At 33.7% G+C, this 16,641-nt stretch overlaps 2 protein-coding genes and 1 pseudogene across 2 annotated transcripts; all 3 read right to left on the minus strand.

Annotated features, from left to right (window-relative positions):
- Window positions 1-316: 316 nt before the first annotated feature.
- LOC132166572 (inositol oxygenase 4-like) lies at window positions 317-2,656 on the minus strand. The gene is made up of 11 exons (XM_059577417.1): window positions 2,312-2,656; window positions 2,016-2,190; window positions 1,838-1,919; window positions 1,548-1,752; window positions 1,396-1,455; window positions 1,259-1,311; window positions 1,040-1,162; window positions 866-935; window positions 709-787; window positions 541-622; window positions 317-445 (listed from the first exon to the last, which is right to left on the minus strand). The coding sequence occupies exons 1-11, from the start codon at window positions 2,340-2,342 to the stop codon at window positions 419-421; spliced, it is 987 nt and encodes a 328-aa protein (XP_059433400.1). The 5' UTR covers window positions 2,343-2,656; the 3' UTR covers window positions 317-418.
- Window positions 2,657-5,765: 3,109 nt separating this feature from the next.
- Window positions 5,766-8,132, minus strand: LOC132166573 (inositol oxygenase 4-like). The gene is made up of 11 exons (XM_059577418.1): window positions 8,077-8,132; window positions 7,889-7,994; window positions 7,682-7,763; window positions 7,359-7,563; window positions 7,221-7,280; window positions 7,081-7,133; window positions 6,873-6,995; window positions 6,712-6,781; window positions 6,515-6,593; window positions 5,957-6,038; window positions 5,766-5,849 (listed from the first exon to the last, which is right to left on the minus strand). The coding sequence occupies exons 1-11, from the start codon at window positions 8,102-8,104 to the stop codon at window positions 5,823-5,825; spliced, it is 915 nt and encodes a 304-aa protein (XP_059433401.1). The 5' UTR covers window positions 8,105-8,132; the 3' UTR covers window positions 5,766-5,822.
- A 3,253-nt stretch (window positions 8,133-11,385) lies between these two features.
- Window positions 11,386-16,072, minus strand: LOC132165213 (probable inositol oxygenase; annotated as a pseudogene).
- Between the last annotated feature and the right edge of the window lie 569 nt (window positions 16,073-16,641).

A 16,641-nucleotide genomic window follows, 5' to 3' on the forward strand; every position in this document is an offset into this window, starting at 1 on the left:
TAGATTTATTAAACCACCCTGGATTCAATATAATTTCTGTCAAAGGCATTGCTTGTCAGGAAAGCCAACTCATTTGGTAAAGGATATAAGAAGTAGAATTTCAGGCGCAGATAAACTTTGACAGCTCACATTGATCACATAATCAACCTAATTTTGTAGAATATTGCTTCACTTTGGTCAAGCTTTGTTGCATTGCCTTTCATTTATTTTTATGACTTATTAATTATCTGACGAAAGCCATAAGAAATTAATTAATTAATTAATTACTGAAATAAAGAGCAAAGTAATACAATTCATACAATGCACACACACTCTATAACTTCAATTATAAAATCATTTCCATTAATCCTCTTGCAAAGCATCACTCAATATCACTCATGACTTTCCTTGATCCAGCAGCTGCAAAATTCCAAGCTTCTCACCATCTGAGCTTTTGTGGGAAATACTGCAACAACAAAGTTTTTCCAATTCAGAAAAATGAATTTGAAAGGCTTCTACAGTACCCAACTAATGACATTAATTAGAGAACAAAAATCTCACCTTTTCAATGAGGGATAGATAATATGGCTTGACTTTTTCAACATCAATTGGCTCTTTGCTCTTGCTGTAAAGATCATACTTGCTGCATATGTTATAAACCACAGCATAATCAGAATTGGAAGATCTGGGTAATCAGAATGATATGGGAAAATCAACAAAAAAGCTTACTTGAATACTTTAAGCCACTGCAAATTCTTAGTGTCCTCCTCATTCATCAGGTGTTTATACCCTCCAGCCGTATGCAAAGCTACAAGATCAGAAATTAAGATTAGTTGGATTGATCAGACGACATACTCGATCAGGAATCGTTGAAGATAATGCTTACGATAAAACGAGTGGTATCGGATAATGAATAATGCAGCCGGAGGTAGAGTTGTCTCGTTTTCCTTAGCCACCTACCATTTGAAAGCAAGCGAAATATTTAAGTAAAATGAAAGGCGAACGGGAGAGTAAGATTATACGAGTAATTGGAAATGGGGTTCTGAAAATATATACATACCAAGTACATGTAATCATCATGCCCCCATGATATCACCACATTGTCTAGTCCACATCCTTCAGAATAAATTCCGTACTTGGTATTGTAAGCAGGATTGTTGTAATCAGGATTTTCCTTGAAATGCTGCAATAGGAAAGACAAAATTATCTTGTAATTAATACATTGACCATATTTTCTCATGTAAATCGTGCTGCTATAGATTAAGTTTTTGAAAAGGACCTTGTGGTGAACGTTTGATTCATCAAAAGCACAACCAAGAGGAAATGTGTCTCCTGCAATGTTGGAATTAATTGCTCAATTCTATGATACCTGAAAACTAAATTGCAAAAGAAAGGAAAAGTTGACATGCCACTTACCAACAACAGCCCATTGAGGAAGCCCTCCAAAGCTAGGAAGAAGGAGAACCTTTCCAAGATCTGAAACCATGCATGCAAGAAATATATGTCATCAATTTTCAATTTCATTTTTGATTGCATATTTCATGAACAAAAATCATATATATATATACCATGAATAAGAGCAGTCAAGTGCAACCAATCTTCATCAGGGTAATCTTTTCTGATTGCTTCAGCAGATTGTAGCAAGTGCATGATTTGAGGTTCATCCAAGTCAGGATCACTCTCATCCACAACCTCATTGAGGAGTTCACAACATTCCCATATGCTCATCTCCACTCTGTTCAATTTCCCATACTCCTTTCTCATTCTCTTCACCTATACATAATTGCAATATCAGTCAAATCTATAGTTTCTTCAATTCCCATATAAAATGTCTTTGTGGGAATAAGTTTTTGCTTACAAAATCATGTGTTTGGTTAATGTGTTGCAGGCGGTAGAATTCTTCCACGCTCTTTTGCCTTTCGTTTTCTGCATCATAATCTCTGTCAAGGCATTACCCATCACTCCATGTCAGATTTTATTCAATGAAAACCAACAAAAAGAACACGAAAATCTTCTTTCTTTCTTTCTCATCTGACCTGAATGAGCGGCCGAATGAATTGATTTCTGGTGCCAGAAATGCATTGTTTGAGACAAGTTCTTCTGCTTCCAATCCATTACATGATACACTACTTTTAGGCACTACAAATCCACCATCTAACACCAACTCATTGATATCAGATGAAAGCTTCTGCAGATCCTCTGCTCGTGAGTCTGATAAAAAAAAGTTAACAAATTACACAATTAATATCAGAATTTAGAACCAATGCAATGAGACCCATGATGATCAAACGAAAGAAGAACAAAAAAATGAAAAAAAAAAAAAAAATGGTACCAAGATCTGGCTGCTCAATGAGGATAGTCATTGTTCCTCTAAAAACTTGGAGATTGGTATAATTCAAACCAAAGGAATAGAGGATGAAACAAATGAATAGCTGTGGCAACACAACGTTGTCAATGGAGGTATTTATGGTCAAATAAACAAGTCCTTGTCTGCTAAATTGAAACCTTGAAGTCCTTAATTTGAAGTCCTGAACTGAAAATCTGAATGTTGCCCTACTATTTTATCCAATAACAAGGAAACGTTCAAAACAATCCAAACGTGTGAGATTGATGTTAAAGATACGCCCCGCTTACTGCGCGTGTTTATCACTTTTCCACTCAAGTTCTAACTCATTCATTGGCTCACCTTCAAATTAGACTTAAAATCTTAAATGCCTTCTCATTAATACCCTAATAATAGAGTTTTAACCTTTAGAACCTCTTCCGTTCAAATACTTTTAGGATTCTTTCCATTTCATTTAAACTGGATAATATCCAGTTAGTTTTAGAATAATACTAGACATCCCAACACTTTTTTCCAAATTCATTTTTCCCAAATACTCTGGTCCATTCAATAAATAAATAGATTTATATTTTTTTTTTCTTCTCATTAATACCCTAATAATAGAGCTTTAACCTTTAGGAAACTCTTCCATTCAAATACTTTTAGGATTATTTCCAGTGAACTTGATAATATTTAGTTAGGTTTAGAATAATACTAGACATCCAACATTTTTTCCCAAATGATTTGGTCCATTCAACAAATAAATAAATTTATATTGTTTTTTGTTTTTTAAAATGAATGTGGGGTCCAGATCATTTGGGAAAGGGAATTTGAAAAAAAGTGTTGGGATGCCTAGCAGTCCTTTTAGTTTTATTAAAGGAATATTTTTGTCCTCTCAAAAAGTGAAAAGACAAAAATACATTTCTAATATAACTAATTGGATGTTATCTAATTCAAATGAACCGCAGAGGAACATGTTCTCTTCCATAGTTCCATGCAAACATGGTCAAATCTATTAAGAAATAGATGTCTTATTAAATTAAAAAATATTTATATGCATAATGAGGTTCATTTTGGGTATGTTTTCGCAGAGTCGGCATATTCCATCTACTACTAGTATTTTATTTTATTTTATTTAAATTAAGGATGGATAAAACATGCAAATTAGTCGGAGATTGACACCATAATGCAAAAAAAAGTATTTTTCTATTAAATTTGGTATTCTAGAGTATGAAGCAGTTACAAAAAACTCGTTATAAAATGTGGTAGATACTAGCTGTAAAAACATGTTATATATGATAAAATTAGTATAATAAAACTTGAATCTTTTTAATTTAAACATAATTGTTAAATTAACATTGAACTTATTATAAACTCCGAGGTTTGGCTTTCGTTCGGGTCCAATTTCAACTAAATTTAATAGATTGAGACAACTGTCTTAATTCTAACGGGTCCAATTTTAATTAAATCTATATTCAATTGATCATAATTCACTTCAAATAGTATTATATTTATAAGTTTAAATGAAATCTATAAGCAAAATTTGGTGGTACAAAATATAAATTAAAGAAAGAAGTGGTGCATGCCTTAATTTCGCAGTTTAAGAAGGGAGTCTAGAAAGAGTTAATAGTAACGCCCACTTGCATGTCCCTCACGATTAAATTTTGAGGAAATGAGTCAGCTTTACGTGGATATCACATCCCAATTTCAGTCATCCAGCAAAGGCGGGACCCACTCGTGACGCAGGATCTAGTCATTGCCAAGTACGCCTTTGACTTTTCTCGTGGAAGGTGGTAGACGCAATGGACGTTGCATAATTCGCCACCTCAGCAACACGCTATGCTCTGCTCAGGTTTTAGTTGTTTTGTTGAATTTTAATGGCCGGAGATCTGCTGGACAGGTTTGATGCGACGATGGCAGCTGACGATTTTGTTTTAATATATAGAAGCCGGTTATATTATAATGTTCGGTAAAATATCATAGAAGGAATGTATTGCGTGACAGATAGGTAAGAAGTCCAGCAGAAGGTGGGTACTCTATTGCTAAGAACTAAGAAAGATCCAAATATCATGAGTGTTTGCAATTTTATCAAGCATAGCTGCTCTTTTAAAATGAATTAGGTAAAAAAAAAACAAAAGGAGAAGGGTCTTCTTCGGTGGATTCTTTTTGTTTGTGTTTAGTCCATTTCAAAAGTTGTTTTTTAGGAAAATTTTACTGAAGTTTCACGCGTTTTGAAATTACTCTTCCGAAGATTAAAAACTCTCAATTTAGAGTATTGAATTTCTAATTTTTTACAATGTCCTCGTCTCATTAGGATTTTTTCTTAAATTCCGTAAAAAAATAAAATCAAAATACCCCCTTTTTTACTATAACAAAATAAAATAAAAATTGTAAAGATTTAAGCGTTTATTAGAATTTAATGAAATTTGCAAAAAAAAATACCTACGCTTGAAATATCATAAAAAATAGCAACAAGGACCTGAAAAAGATGAGAATCATCAGGAGGGATGTCGGAAGGGGAAAGGAAAGAAGCCTTTTATCCATACATATAACCCAATGTTAGACTAGGAGAGTGTTTTTGTTTGAAAAAATATTTTGATTTGCGTAAAGAAAAAATTAATTTTGAGTGTTTTTTGAATTTTTTGTTCTTCGTTAATAATTTTGTTTTAAAAAGAGAAAACACAAGGAAGAAAGAAAGAAAATGTTATCAAACAAAGCTAGAGATTCTTTCTTTCTTCTTTTGGGGTGGTAACGAAAAATAAAAATAAAAATTGGCAAACGACTGAGTGGCCCGTTGGACTATACCAGTATAATAGGCCCACAGTGCTTATCTGGGCCTGATTCTTTAGCCAATATAAAGAAGCTTTTTCGAGCCCTTTGAAGAAATCCCTTATAAATGTCTTTTCTCCAAATTTTGTACCCACGCACTCTGAATTACAAAATCTCAAATTTTTTTTTTTTAGAGCATGTTTGGGGTTGTATTTGAGAAATAAAGCTTTTAAGTCAAAAAAACATTTTTTGGCAAAAGCTTTATTTTTAAGCTTTTGTCTAAAGTGGGTTTTTGCCATTTTTAATGTAAAAAAGTCAAATAAGTATTTTTAGAATTTTTTTACCAAATAGACCAGCTTTTGGTTTGGCAAAGCTTTTTAAGTATTAAAAGTATTTTTTACTCTTGATAATGCAATTCCAAATAGGGTCATAAGCTTTTAAGTTAAATGAAAATATAACATATATTTGATCAATTATAAATAGCAAATTAAAAGAACTTCTGAAGGTTAGTAAAGGAGGAAAACCTTAATTACTAACCTTAATTACATCATTCTTAATTTATTTCAACAGTTAAACCTTAATTACATCAAAATATTAATTCTTAAGTAACAAACTGTAAGGAGAATCACATTTAGTCTTTTCGTTACACATAATACTTTACATTACACTCCAAATCCCTTTATTTATGCACACATATAGTCTTGATAATCACCAGGTTGCCATTTATGCTCTTGAATTAATGTCCAACTTCTCACCACTTGAGTTTTGCTGGGAAATACTGCAGAGAAATTCATCCGATAATTCAGAAAAAATAAAATAAAAAAATGCACAACTGAAACGTTAAAATCACCTAATTAAGGTAATATTAGGAAACGAAAATCTCACCTTCTCAATGAGAGACATGTAGTATGGCTTTACTTTCTCAATATCAATTTGATCTTTGCTCTTACTGTAGAGGTCATATTTGCTGCGATCGATCACCATTGTATGCAATGCAAAACAATCAGTTTCGTTACAAATTCACATGACTGTATCACTGTATCTTAATGATGAATAAATTAAGTAACAAAATTTATTAGGTAAGATAAGTGAAGTGTCATCAGGGACAAAAAAGTATTATGAGCAGGGGCCGGGCAAATGCATACGCTTAAAGGCCAAAAATTTTATTGGGTAAGGCCAAAAAAATTGTATGTAGGGGCCGGTTTTTATTTTTTCTAGCTTTGGTAAGGGTCAATTGACTAAAAACTAAAATTTTTACCTAAAAAAAAAAAAAAAATCCCCTAAAGAATTTGGGGGGAGGGGGGCATGGCTTATATCGGCACTCCCTTTATTCCGTTTCTAAGTATCATGTGATCTGTCACGTCAGTTTGTAAAGAATTTATAGTAAAAACTGTAGTACTCGTAACCGTGGCGATACTGGCGAAAAGATAGTGAAGTAATTACTTGAATACTTGAACCCACTTCAGATTGTTGGCATCCTCTTCGTTCAATAGGTGCTTGTATGCTTCTGCAGAATGTAAAGCTGGAACATATATATAGAAGATTAATATCATTACATTGACTGGATTGATCATCAGAGGATTAATAGTTAATCATTATACTTAGAGGGAACATTGATGATAATTTCTGATAATACTTACGATAAAATGAGTGGAATCGAATAATGAACAAACCAGCCGAAGGTAGAGTTGTCCCATTGTTTTTAGCCACCTGGGTATTTGAAAATCAACTTGCATGAAGTTCTTCAATTACACATTTATTTAAAGGTGCTAAAAATAAATACATAAATATATATATATACCAAGTACATGTAGTCATCATGCCCCCATGATATCATTACATTTTCCAGCCCACACCCTTCTGAATATATTCCATTCTTGGTGTTGTAAGCAGGATTATTGTAATCTGGGTTTTCCTTGAAATACTGCAAGAACAAATTAAGGAAATTTATCTCAATTGATTGAATAAAATACCTTATTAATTGTAATTAAGTCTTACAGAAAAAAGACCTTGTGGTGAACGATTGATTCATCAAAAGCACATCCAAGAGGGAATGTATCCCCTGCAATAATGTTAAAAAAAAAAATGGCCCTTTAGAAAAGAAAAAATCACATTTCTAAGTGTAGGAGTAGGACACAATATTTATTACCCACAACAGCCCATTGTGGAAGCCCTCCAAATTGAGGAAGGAGAAGCACTTTTCCGAGATCTGAAACAAAGCACGAACAATTTAATTATTTAATTAATATTTTAATAAATGGTCGAATTGTGAAGAGATCGATATTACCATGAATTAAGGCAGTGAGGTGCAACCAATCCTCATCGGGATAATCTTTTCTGATTGCCTCAGCAGATTGTAGCAAGTGCATGATTTGAGGTTCATCCAAGTCAGGATCACTATCATCCACCACCTCATTGAGGAGCTCACAACATTCCCATATCCCCATTTCCACTCTGTCAAGCTTTCCATACTCTTCTCTCATCCTCTTCACCTGCATTTTAATATGAAGCTTTTAAAATGACCTAACATGCCCCGGGTCCAACTTGTTCAAATATCATATTAAATTACTAATTATTCTAAAAGCTTAAACCTAGTACTTTCATACTTACAAAGTCATATGTTTGGTTAATGTGCTGCAACCTGTAGAACTCCTCCACCGTCTTATGCCTTGCGCTTTCGGCATTATAATCTCTGTCAAGAATTTTCGAGTCTGTTTGTGAATGCATTGGATAATAAAGCTTTTTGAAAGGAAAAAAAAAAAAAAAACACAATTTTAGGCTGTTTTTAGACCAAAAAAGAAAAGTGAATTAGGAAACCTGAATGAGTTGCCGAATGAATTGATATCTGGTGCAAGGAATCCATTCTGTGATGCCATTTCTTCTTCAGTTTCAGACAAATGCTTCTTCCCCTCCACCTCCGATCCTTATAAAACAAAAATGTACAACATCAAAACCAATGCGACACCCATTAACGGTCAAGAAAACGAAAGGATATATATATATACCAAGTTCAGGCTTCTCAACGATGGTCATTTTTTACTTCAAACTAGAAGAAATCAAATGGGTTAATATATAAATTAGTAAATGGGAAAGTGGTATTTATATATAATATGTAGTTACCCAAAAAAGAGTCCTTCTATAGAAAATCTTAGTTTCAATCGAGCTTATCCATTAAGGCCGAAAGAAACGCTCAAAAGAATCAACTAGATAAGTCTCTATTTATCCTTCTCATTACGAGATTGAGTAATTCTAGCAGGCATACTTGTGTTTTATTTGTGTCCTACTAATAATGATGTGGCTATTAAAATAATCCTTTAATCAAAATTCAAATCAACATCATTCTTAATAGTCACATTATTCTTAGTAGGATACAAGTAGACCACCTATAATTACTCTTATGAGATTAGGTGTTAATTTGTTATTTAAGATAAGAACATAAACAAATCAAGCAGAATTCTCCTATTTTAGCCCTATTTGTACAGATAAGGATGTGCTGTAACCTATTTTATGAAATTTGACACATCATGTAAAAACACCAAAACAGTGGCTCTATGGTTTTGTCAATGGGCATTTTGTCAAGAGAAGCAAAATTATTTAGTGCGAATGGTTATATTATTTTTTGGTGTTTCATGCTTAGGTGTACTTTTTATTCGATGGGGCAAAACACTCAATTTACACCACAAACTTATTAAGTTGTGATTTAACGACTCCATTATTCGTTATTTTAATTAAATATTCTACATTACAGTATTGATTAAATAATTAAATTTATCCATATTTCAAAGTGGGATATTATCACAAAACACTCAATATTATTTGTACCTTCATAGTAGGCTAGCTAAAATGGCTACAAAATGTCAAAATCTATCATTGATAGAATTTGAAGGATGCAATCCCAGAATGTATATGTAATATTGTTCAAGTAGAGCAATTAACCTCTACTTGGTTTTTTTTTTTTTTTTTTTTTGAAGGAAAATCATTCTTATCTCATTAGTAGATGAATCAAGAGCATTAAAACTTTTATAATCACAGAACATAACGTTCTGAAAGATCCTAGCCGAAGCTAAAAGATCAAAGTCGTAACTAAAATATTACACATCAAAGACGCCAAACATCCGCTAACCTATAACTAATCTTCAGTTTGAATAACAGATCTGCGCTAGGCAGACACAAACTAATGCATAAGTAGCACTTATTCCTCGACCCTGGAATCAAAAGGACCCCATGTCGACACACATCCTCCTGAACCCGAAAGCCAGGATATCGTTCACACCCACAATCCCAGGGGTCTGGATCAAAATAATAAGGGAGGAGATCAAGAAAGAGGACATAACCTTATTACAAGCAGCAAGAAAAACAAGAAAAATACAGGGAAAATCAAAACAATACAACTAAAAATTTAAAAATAGGAGCACACTAGGCGGATGACAGCAGCCGGAAGAAAAACCGATCGCGTACTTGCCGGAAACCGATGCGTAGATGGTTTCATGAAAGATCAAGTTGTTATTAAAATATATATATAACAAAAAATAAAACATTCCGGATCATATTAACAAACATGATCCCCTCGATCTCTCTCTCCTCCTCAACGGTTTGTTCCTTTTTATTTTTCTTTCTTTATTCTTTTTGTTTTCATATAAATTTAATTTCATGTAGTGATTGGAATTTGGATAAATTAGGCGCGCGCATGCAGCTATGATTGTCAAAGATATGTATTACATATAAATATAAAGAAAAACACTTGTATTAAATTAATGAGATCCATAAATAATAGAGTAATGCTAGGTGCTATCTTTTTATCCTCCTAAAATTCTCTTAAAGTTGATGTGGTTTTCAAAATCACCATTAGATCAAAATTTAAGTATGATTCATCTAAAATTTAATGATAATTTTAAAAGTCACATCAGCTTTAAGAGGATTTAAAGATAGTACCTAACATTACTCATAAATAATAACAACAACAGAGAAAGCTATATATATATATATATATGAAGTGTTAAAAAGAACCCAGAAAATTTCTAAACTGACGTGGCAAGGGTTTTTAAATTAAGCAATTCTTTCTCTCTTGTCTGCCACTCACGCCACGTTAGTTTAAAATTTTTTTCTGGATTCATTTGTTTGGCTCCCTAAGATTTCTCATATATATATATATATATATATATATATATGAAATAAAAATTAAAAAAAATTCTGAAGCAATAATTTTTATTTTGATCCTTCTTTTATTTGGTATTTTTTTTTTTAAATAAAAATTATATTTTTATTCGTAATAATGACCAATTTTTTAACGAAATTGGCTAAACTAAACATATATCCTTCCCCCCTCTCCTGGAATACATGCAAATACACAAGCAATAACTAATAACAATGTCTCACATTACTCACCATTTGCAATTGAAACATGCTATATTACTCCTTGGGATGGATCCGAATCAGACCTGTTAGCTATGTATGTGTTACTGTATATTTTGTTGCTCGAACATTTACAATCAAGCCCCAAAGGCCGGTTGGGGGGTGACTTTGGTCACCCCCATGGCCCTTGGGGGTGGATTGGCCACCCCAAAGGGCCAAACCCAAAATAAAAATAAAAAATAAAAAATTGGGTTTGGCCTTCGGCCACCCCCATGGCCCTTGGGGTTGGCCGGCTACCCCAATTAATTTATTATTTTCTTTTATAATTTCTTTTTAAATTTTAAATATTATTTTGTTATTATTTTATTTGAGTGGACACGTGGCAAGATCTTGGCCTTTAGATTAAAATGGATGGCCAAGATCCTGTAATTCCAGAATCTATAATTCCGATCCGCTATGACATAGGCTATATCCCTTTTTTTTTTTTTTTTTGAAATAGGAATACGTTCTCATTGATATAAACTTACGAGGATAGAGCGGAATATTCCATCTTAACAATATCGTTGATACAATCAGGAATAGTAAATAACCACTGGTGGTTTACATTATTTTTTATAGCCATCTTTGAAAGAGCATGAGCCGCTTTATTGCTGTCTCTACATATGAAGGTCATCCACCATTGAGGGATTGATTGAAGCTCAAGCTTAATATCCTCCAACATCATTCCCGTCTAACTCCACTCTTCATCCGATGAATTAATTCCGTCTACCACTATCTTCGTGTCACCTTCAAAATAGACCGGTTGGAAGCCCAATGTTCTGCACAAATGAATCGCCATTAAAGCCGCACCAGCCTGCGTCGGATCAAGACTGCCCAAGAGTGTTTGACACTGTGCTGCAACCACCAGACCCCTCTCATCCCGCACCAATGCACCATAAATGTGTTTAGACTATATCCGTTCATCACTTGAGCTTGGCTGGAAAACACTGTAAATGGAAAAAGAAATAAATGTGTTAATTATATCCCATGGTAATTAATTATAGACCTTAATTTGGAGTAATTATATATTGACGATTTTTTCAACAATATTTAATATGGCTAATTATATATAACAGACCTTATCAATCAGGGACAGATAGTATGGCTTCACCTTCTCCACCTCGATCCTGACCATGCTTTTGCTGTACAGATCGTACATGCTATCCAGACGAACAAAACCAACAATAATTGCATGTAAATTGTGGATAATTTCAAATAAATAGAGATTACATAGGCAGAAAAATTAATGATAATTACTTGAACACTTTCAGCCATCTTAGCATCTCTTAATTTGTCTTCGTCATTCATCAGGCATGCGTAAGCTCCAGCTTTGTGTAATGCTGTCCAAAATAGCAATAAACCCTTCAATTCCTTAAAATTTCTGCTACAAAAATTGATAATTGCAACCATGGAAAGTTGGTGAGGAGCTTTAATTAAAACCCGCCATAGAAGGAATGGAACCTGATGATGAACAGAGCAGCGGGTGGGAGAGTGGTGTGGTTACCCTTTGTAATTAACCTGTTAATTTGTTTGCACATTAATCTTTGTCAGTGTGGTGGGAAAAATAAAAATAAAAATAAATTGGAGTTGATGTGGCATAGAGTAACGTCACACACCAAGTACATGTATACATCATGGCCCCACGACATGGTGACGTGGTCGGGGTTTTCCTTGAAAAACTGCCAAGTTGTCTGTTATGTTAGATTGGTGACCTGTAAATTACTAAAAGCATGGTACGTACATAGAAAATGTTTGGGGTAATTTCAGTTTTTAATTTCAATACAAATTATAGTAACAATTCATTTAATATATCCACGTCAATTATAATTAAATTTAATTATTTAGTGATACCCTTAAAAGAACTTATCATTTGGCATTCAAGTAATTAAAATCATCTGAAAATTACCTTGTGATGCACAATGCATTTATCAAAAGCGCATTCAAGTGGATATGTGTTACCTGTTGAAATAACTTTGATACCAAGTTGAAATAATGATTATGAAGAAATATGAGTGGAAGCAAGATAGAAAATAAACATAAAGATGTATTGGTGGTTCGGTGTTATATACTTACGTCCACCACTTAGAATACCCCTAAAGACTACATTGTGCTCATTAACTTTATTTATCTACAATATATTCGAACAACTTGCAAAATCCAAATTAACTTGAGGCCAATTGGAGTCTAATGAATTTGGTTCGTGCACATAATTAAATTGAACCTCAAATTAAGAAAGCGGAGAAATTAAAGCATAAAGTTTACTCTAAATTGGTCGAGGAAAACTTTATTAGGAAGAAAAAGGTGCATACGACGCTCCATAGAGGCTGCCCACCGAATGCCGGGTGCACCACCTTTCCCAGATCTGCCACGTGTACATTTACGTAGACAATACATTTATGTATACGTGCATGTAAAAAACAACCTTGCATGCATTAATGACACGTACACACACGCCTTCTCAAGCTTCTCATATTCTTCTTTCTTCTTTTTCGCCTATTATTTATGTAAGTAACTAATTAATTAATTACCCGTTAATTCCTTCGTTAATCATTGCAAAATGAAGAGACTCAGAGGGAGTTTACGAATTGGTAGGTCTGGTGGATGAGATTCTTTCTGTAAAAATCCTCAACAACTTCTTTTCACTTGCTCTCTTTCTCGTAATCCCTGAGACCATTTGAGACAAAATTATACTTATAAGTTGGTTAAAAATATTCCTTCGAAAAAAGATAGCTCTAAAGGGAGTAAAAACCTGAACACTACAAAAAAAAAAATAATAAAAAAATAAAAAAAAATGAAGCATTAGTGACCTGTATATTGTTCACCATTTTTCGTCACGTGACATGGTGGATATGTCAATAGTTGACACGTTACTAAAGTCTTTGGTAACGTGTTAACTTTGACACGTCACCATTTAGTGACGTGTAGCGGTGCACTGTTCACAAATGCAACAAAAATATATTTTGCATTTGAAATGAATAATCTGATGCAGCTAGAGTTTTTTAGTATTTTATTTACCTATTTTAAATAAAAGTAAGAAATGATTAAACGAATGTGAATGCTATTACAAATGTCCGCTATTGCGTAGTACTATAATATCTTATCATTTTTTTTTATAAGTACAATAGAAGAACCGAGCTAAAAAAAAACAACAAAAACCATAAAAATACAAGCAAATCAACAGTAGATGAAATCAACTCTGATCCTATCAATAGTGGTAGTCCCGTAGTTGGATCAAATCCGAAGGGCAAATTAGTGTTAAGGCAAAAAAATAAAGAGTTATAAAGTGAATAAGGCGAATTTAGTCGGTCAGAGCCCTTCATCGAACTAGTGACATTTCTTGGGCACGTTGCAACAACCAGTTCGAGCCACTTACGCCTGGCACTCAACTTATTTGCTGGGCCTTTCCCATTCTTGCAAAAATTATCTTCCTATTTTCTCACAATTACAAATAACACTCTTTTCATGAATCATCATATTTCTATTTTTTTACCTAGAAAAATAAAGATGTTGCTTCTTTGGGGGGAATATGGATAGGCTTGGGAAGATAGGACCCCGTTTCGTACGCATAATGATTGTCTACTCTAAAATCTTTTCACTTTATATCAAGTCAACCCATCTATATATCACGTCTATCGATTCGATTTTCCCTTTCTATTCTAAAAAAATGTTTGCCAACACATCCTATAAGAGATAAACTCACGTCCTTTGCCTTGGGCTTAGGCTTTGGCAGAGAACAATATGGCAACTCTATGGTGTTTGGATTACCACATCAAAGCCCAAAGGCTGGATACAAAGCCCAAATAACAATTGGAGCACATTAGGTCAGCCCAAATTAATACTCCCACAACCACAAATGCAGAAAATTTACCTAGGGATTTGTTTTGCCCCAAGATTTTAGGCTGAATTACACGGATCAGGAATCAATTTACCAATCTAACACTATTAAATAATAAATAATGTACTATATATATATTGTTAGATACAATAAAATAATAAATTACCAATGAATGGATCTATGAAGAGGATCTTAATCCTACCTAATCTTATCTATGTTTGTTTGCAACGTGACATTGAAGAAAAAAGTGCAGAATAAAAGGAAAGTTCCTAAAAGGGTAGGAGGCAAGTTATCATTTTTTTGTGAGCATGCCTGGTTTGGCGTATGTACTAAGAAAAGAATTTGTGTCGGGTTAATTTTAATGAAAAACAGTTTCAGTGCTAAATTTTTACTACAACTTTCTTACAAATTGATATGACAGTTCACATGGTACTGTCATGTCACGTCATGTCAATTACAATCAAATTTAATTGTTTAATGACTTAATAAGTGTCAAATTGTCACGTAGCAAAGTAATAAGTATAACATTTGACTGAGACAAGGAAAAATTGGAAAAATGAATCTCATCGGTCATCCCAACAGAAAAATTTCCTTAACCATTTCCTTGCCTGTCTCCAATTTTCCACAAACCAAACAAAATAAACTCTCTTTTCCCTATCACTTTCCTTTCCTCTTTATGTTTGGTTTGCTTTTTCTTTTTCTTTTTCTTTTTCATTTATTTTCCAAGCCAAACGAGTCCTTAACTATTCTTTGGAACTTCACATACTTTGAGTTGATGTGATAGTAATGGGCCAGGCCATTATGAAGTGCCACATGGTCCCAATTAACAAAATGTTAGGCGACAATCTATCAAAAAAAATATATTATCAACAAGCCCGAAATTAGGTCGGCCCACTCAGAATGACATTTTTCGTCTGCTTCTTAGGAGTTCAATAATAATCTAAACCACAATTATTGTTGTGGTCTAACATAAACCTAAAAAGCTAAGGTGGAATCAGTTCTAGTCTATAACCAAACATATCTCAAAGCAAAAAGTGTATGTTTGTTTTTTCAGCAATTGCTTCGAGTCTTAGACCAAAGGGTTCCCTTTGATTAGGCAGAATCACCCCCATCTTAAAAGGCAAGGCAACTTTAAAAGATTCAAACACTCAAGAAACACATTATGGCTCTCATGGATTTGTTTAATCCTCAAGTTATATCTAACTATTATTATATCCATGAACAAATTGCTTACCAACTTTATCTTTGTTTGATTATCTTGCCAACTAGTGGCAACATATGGGTCCCAATCCCTAACCCTAATCATGTAGATAACGAACACAACACTTTGGAACTGTAAATTGATATTAAGTATAGCCAATACCAACCTTGCCAGGCCCATCAACATGGCAGGCCCAAAGAAAGCCCACCGACTCAAGCGCGTAGCAAGCCCGAGGTGAAGAGCCACAGAAATCGTCACTTGCTACATCACTTCAACTGTTTCCTATGGTCTTGGCAAGGCATTAGGTATCACTATATTATAACCTTAATACGCGCATCGTACCTTACCTTCCTGCAACAGAAGCAAGTGGCATTCGACATCAATACCCTGCTAGGATTGAGTTGCTTTAGTGGATGACGCCTAGCAGGGGACATGTCTCACCAGAGTCAATAACTAAACACCACTTCCAATCAAGGTCCTGTCCAACTGCAAGACGACATCTCGCAAAGCCAATGCAGTAGGGTAGGAACTTATGAGCGTAACGAAAACCAACTCTCGCGAGGCACACACTCATTCTTACTTCTCACCCTAATTAGTTTTGTTCCACTTCTCTCAAGCTTTTCCTCGAGAGACTAATGACGTAAGCATTAGAGGCATCTCCCGTCGGCACAGTCGACAAGTTTTTGGGCTTACCCAACCGTTTCCTTATAGGTGTTCTCAGTTATGAGCTTGGGTGTGACTATCTTCATCTATTTGTCATACAACATCTCACCCTCATCTTACTAAGTTAATGCATCAGTATCTTCATCTATTTTAATTTTTCTTTTCTTTTCTCTTTTGAAAAAAAGGCTAATGTGGTAAGGTAAATAGACATTGTTATATTAGCCCATGTGGATAGAATGGAATATGACAAATAGTACAACTCTCAGCTATATCATTCATGGGAAGTAACTTGTCCAATCATGGTTTAGAAATAAAAATTGCACTTCTATTTTATTGGGCTAATGTAACAATGTCAATCAATTTTTATTTTTTATTTTTTTAAAAAAATAATGGTTGATTAAGGGAAATTAACATTTTTATTTTTAAGTAAATAAAATGAAATTGTGAATTTGAACCTTCCTCATTTGGGAATTCTATGAT

The sequence above is a fragment of the Corylus avellana genome, chromosome ca11, assembly GCF_901000735.1.
Source record: "Corylus avellana chromosome ca11, CavTom2PMs-1.0".
Taxonomy (NCBI): Eukaryota; Viridiplantae; Streptophyta; class Magnoliopsida; order Fagales; family Betulaceae; genus Corylus; species Corylus avellana.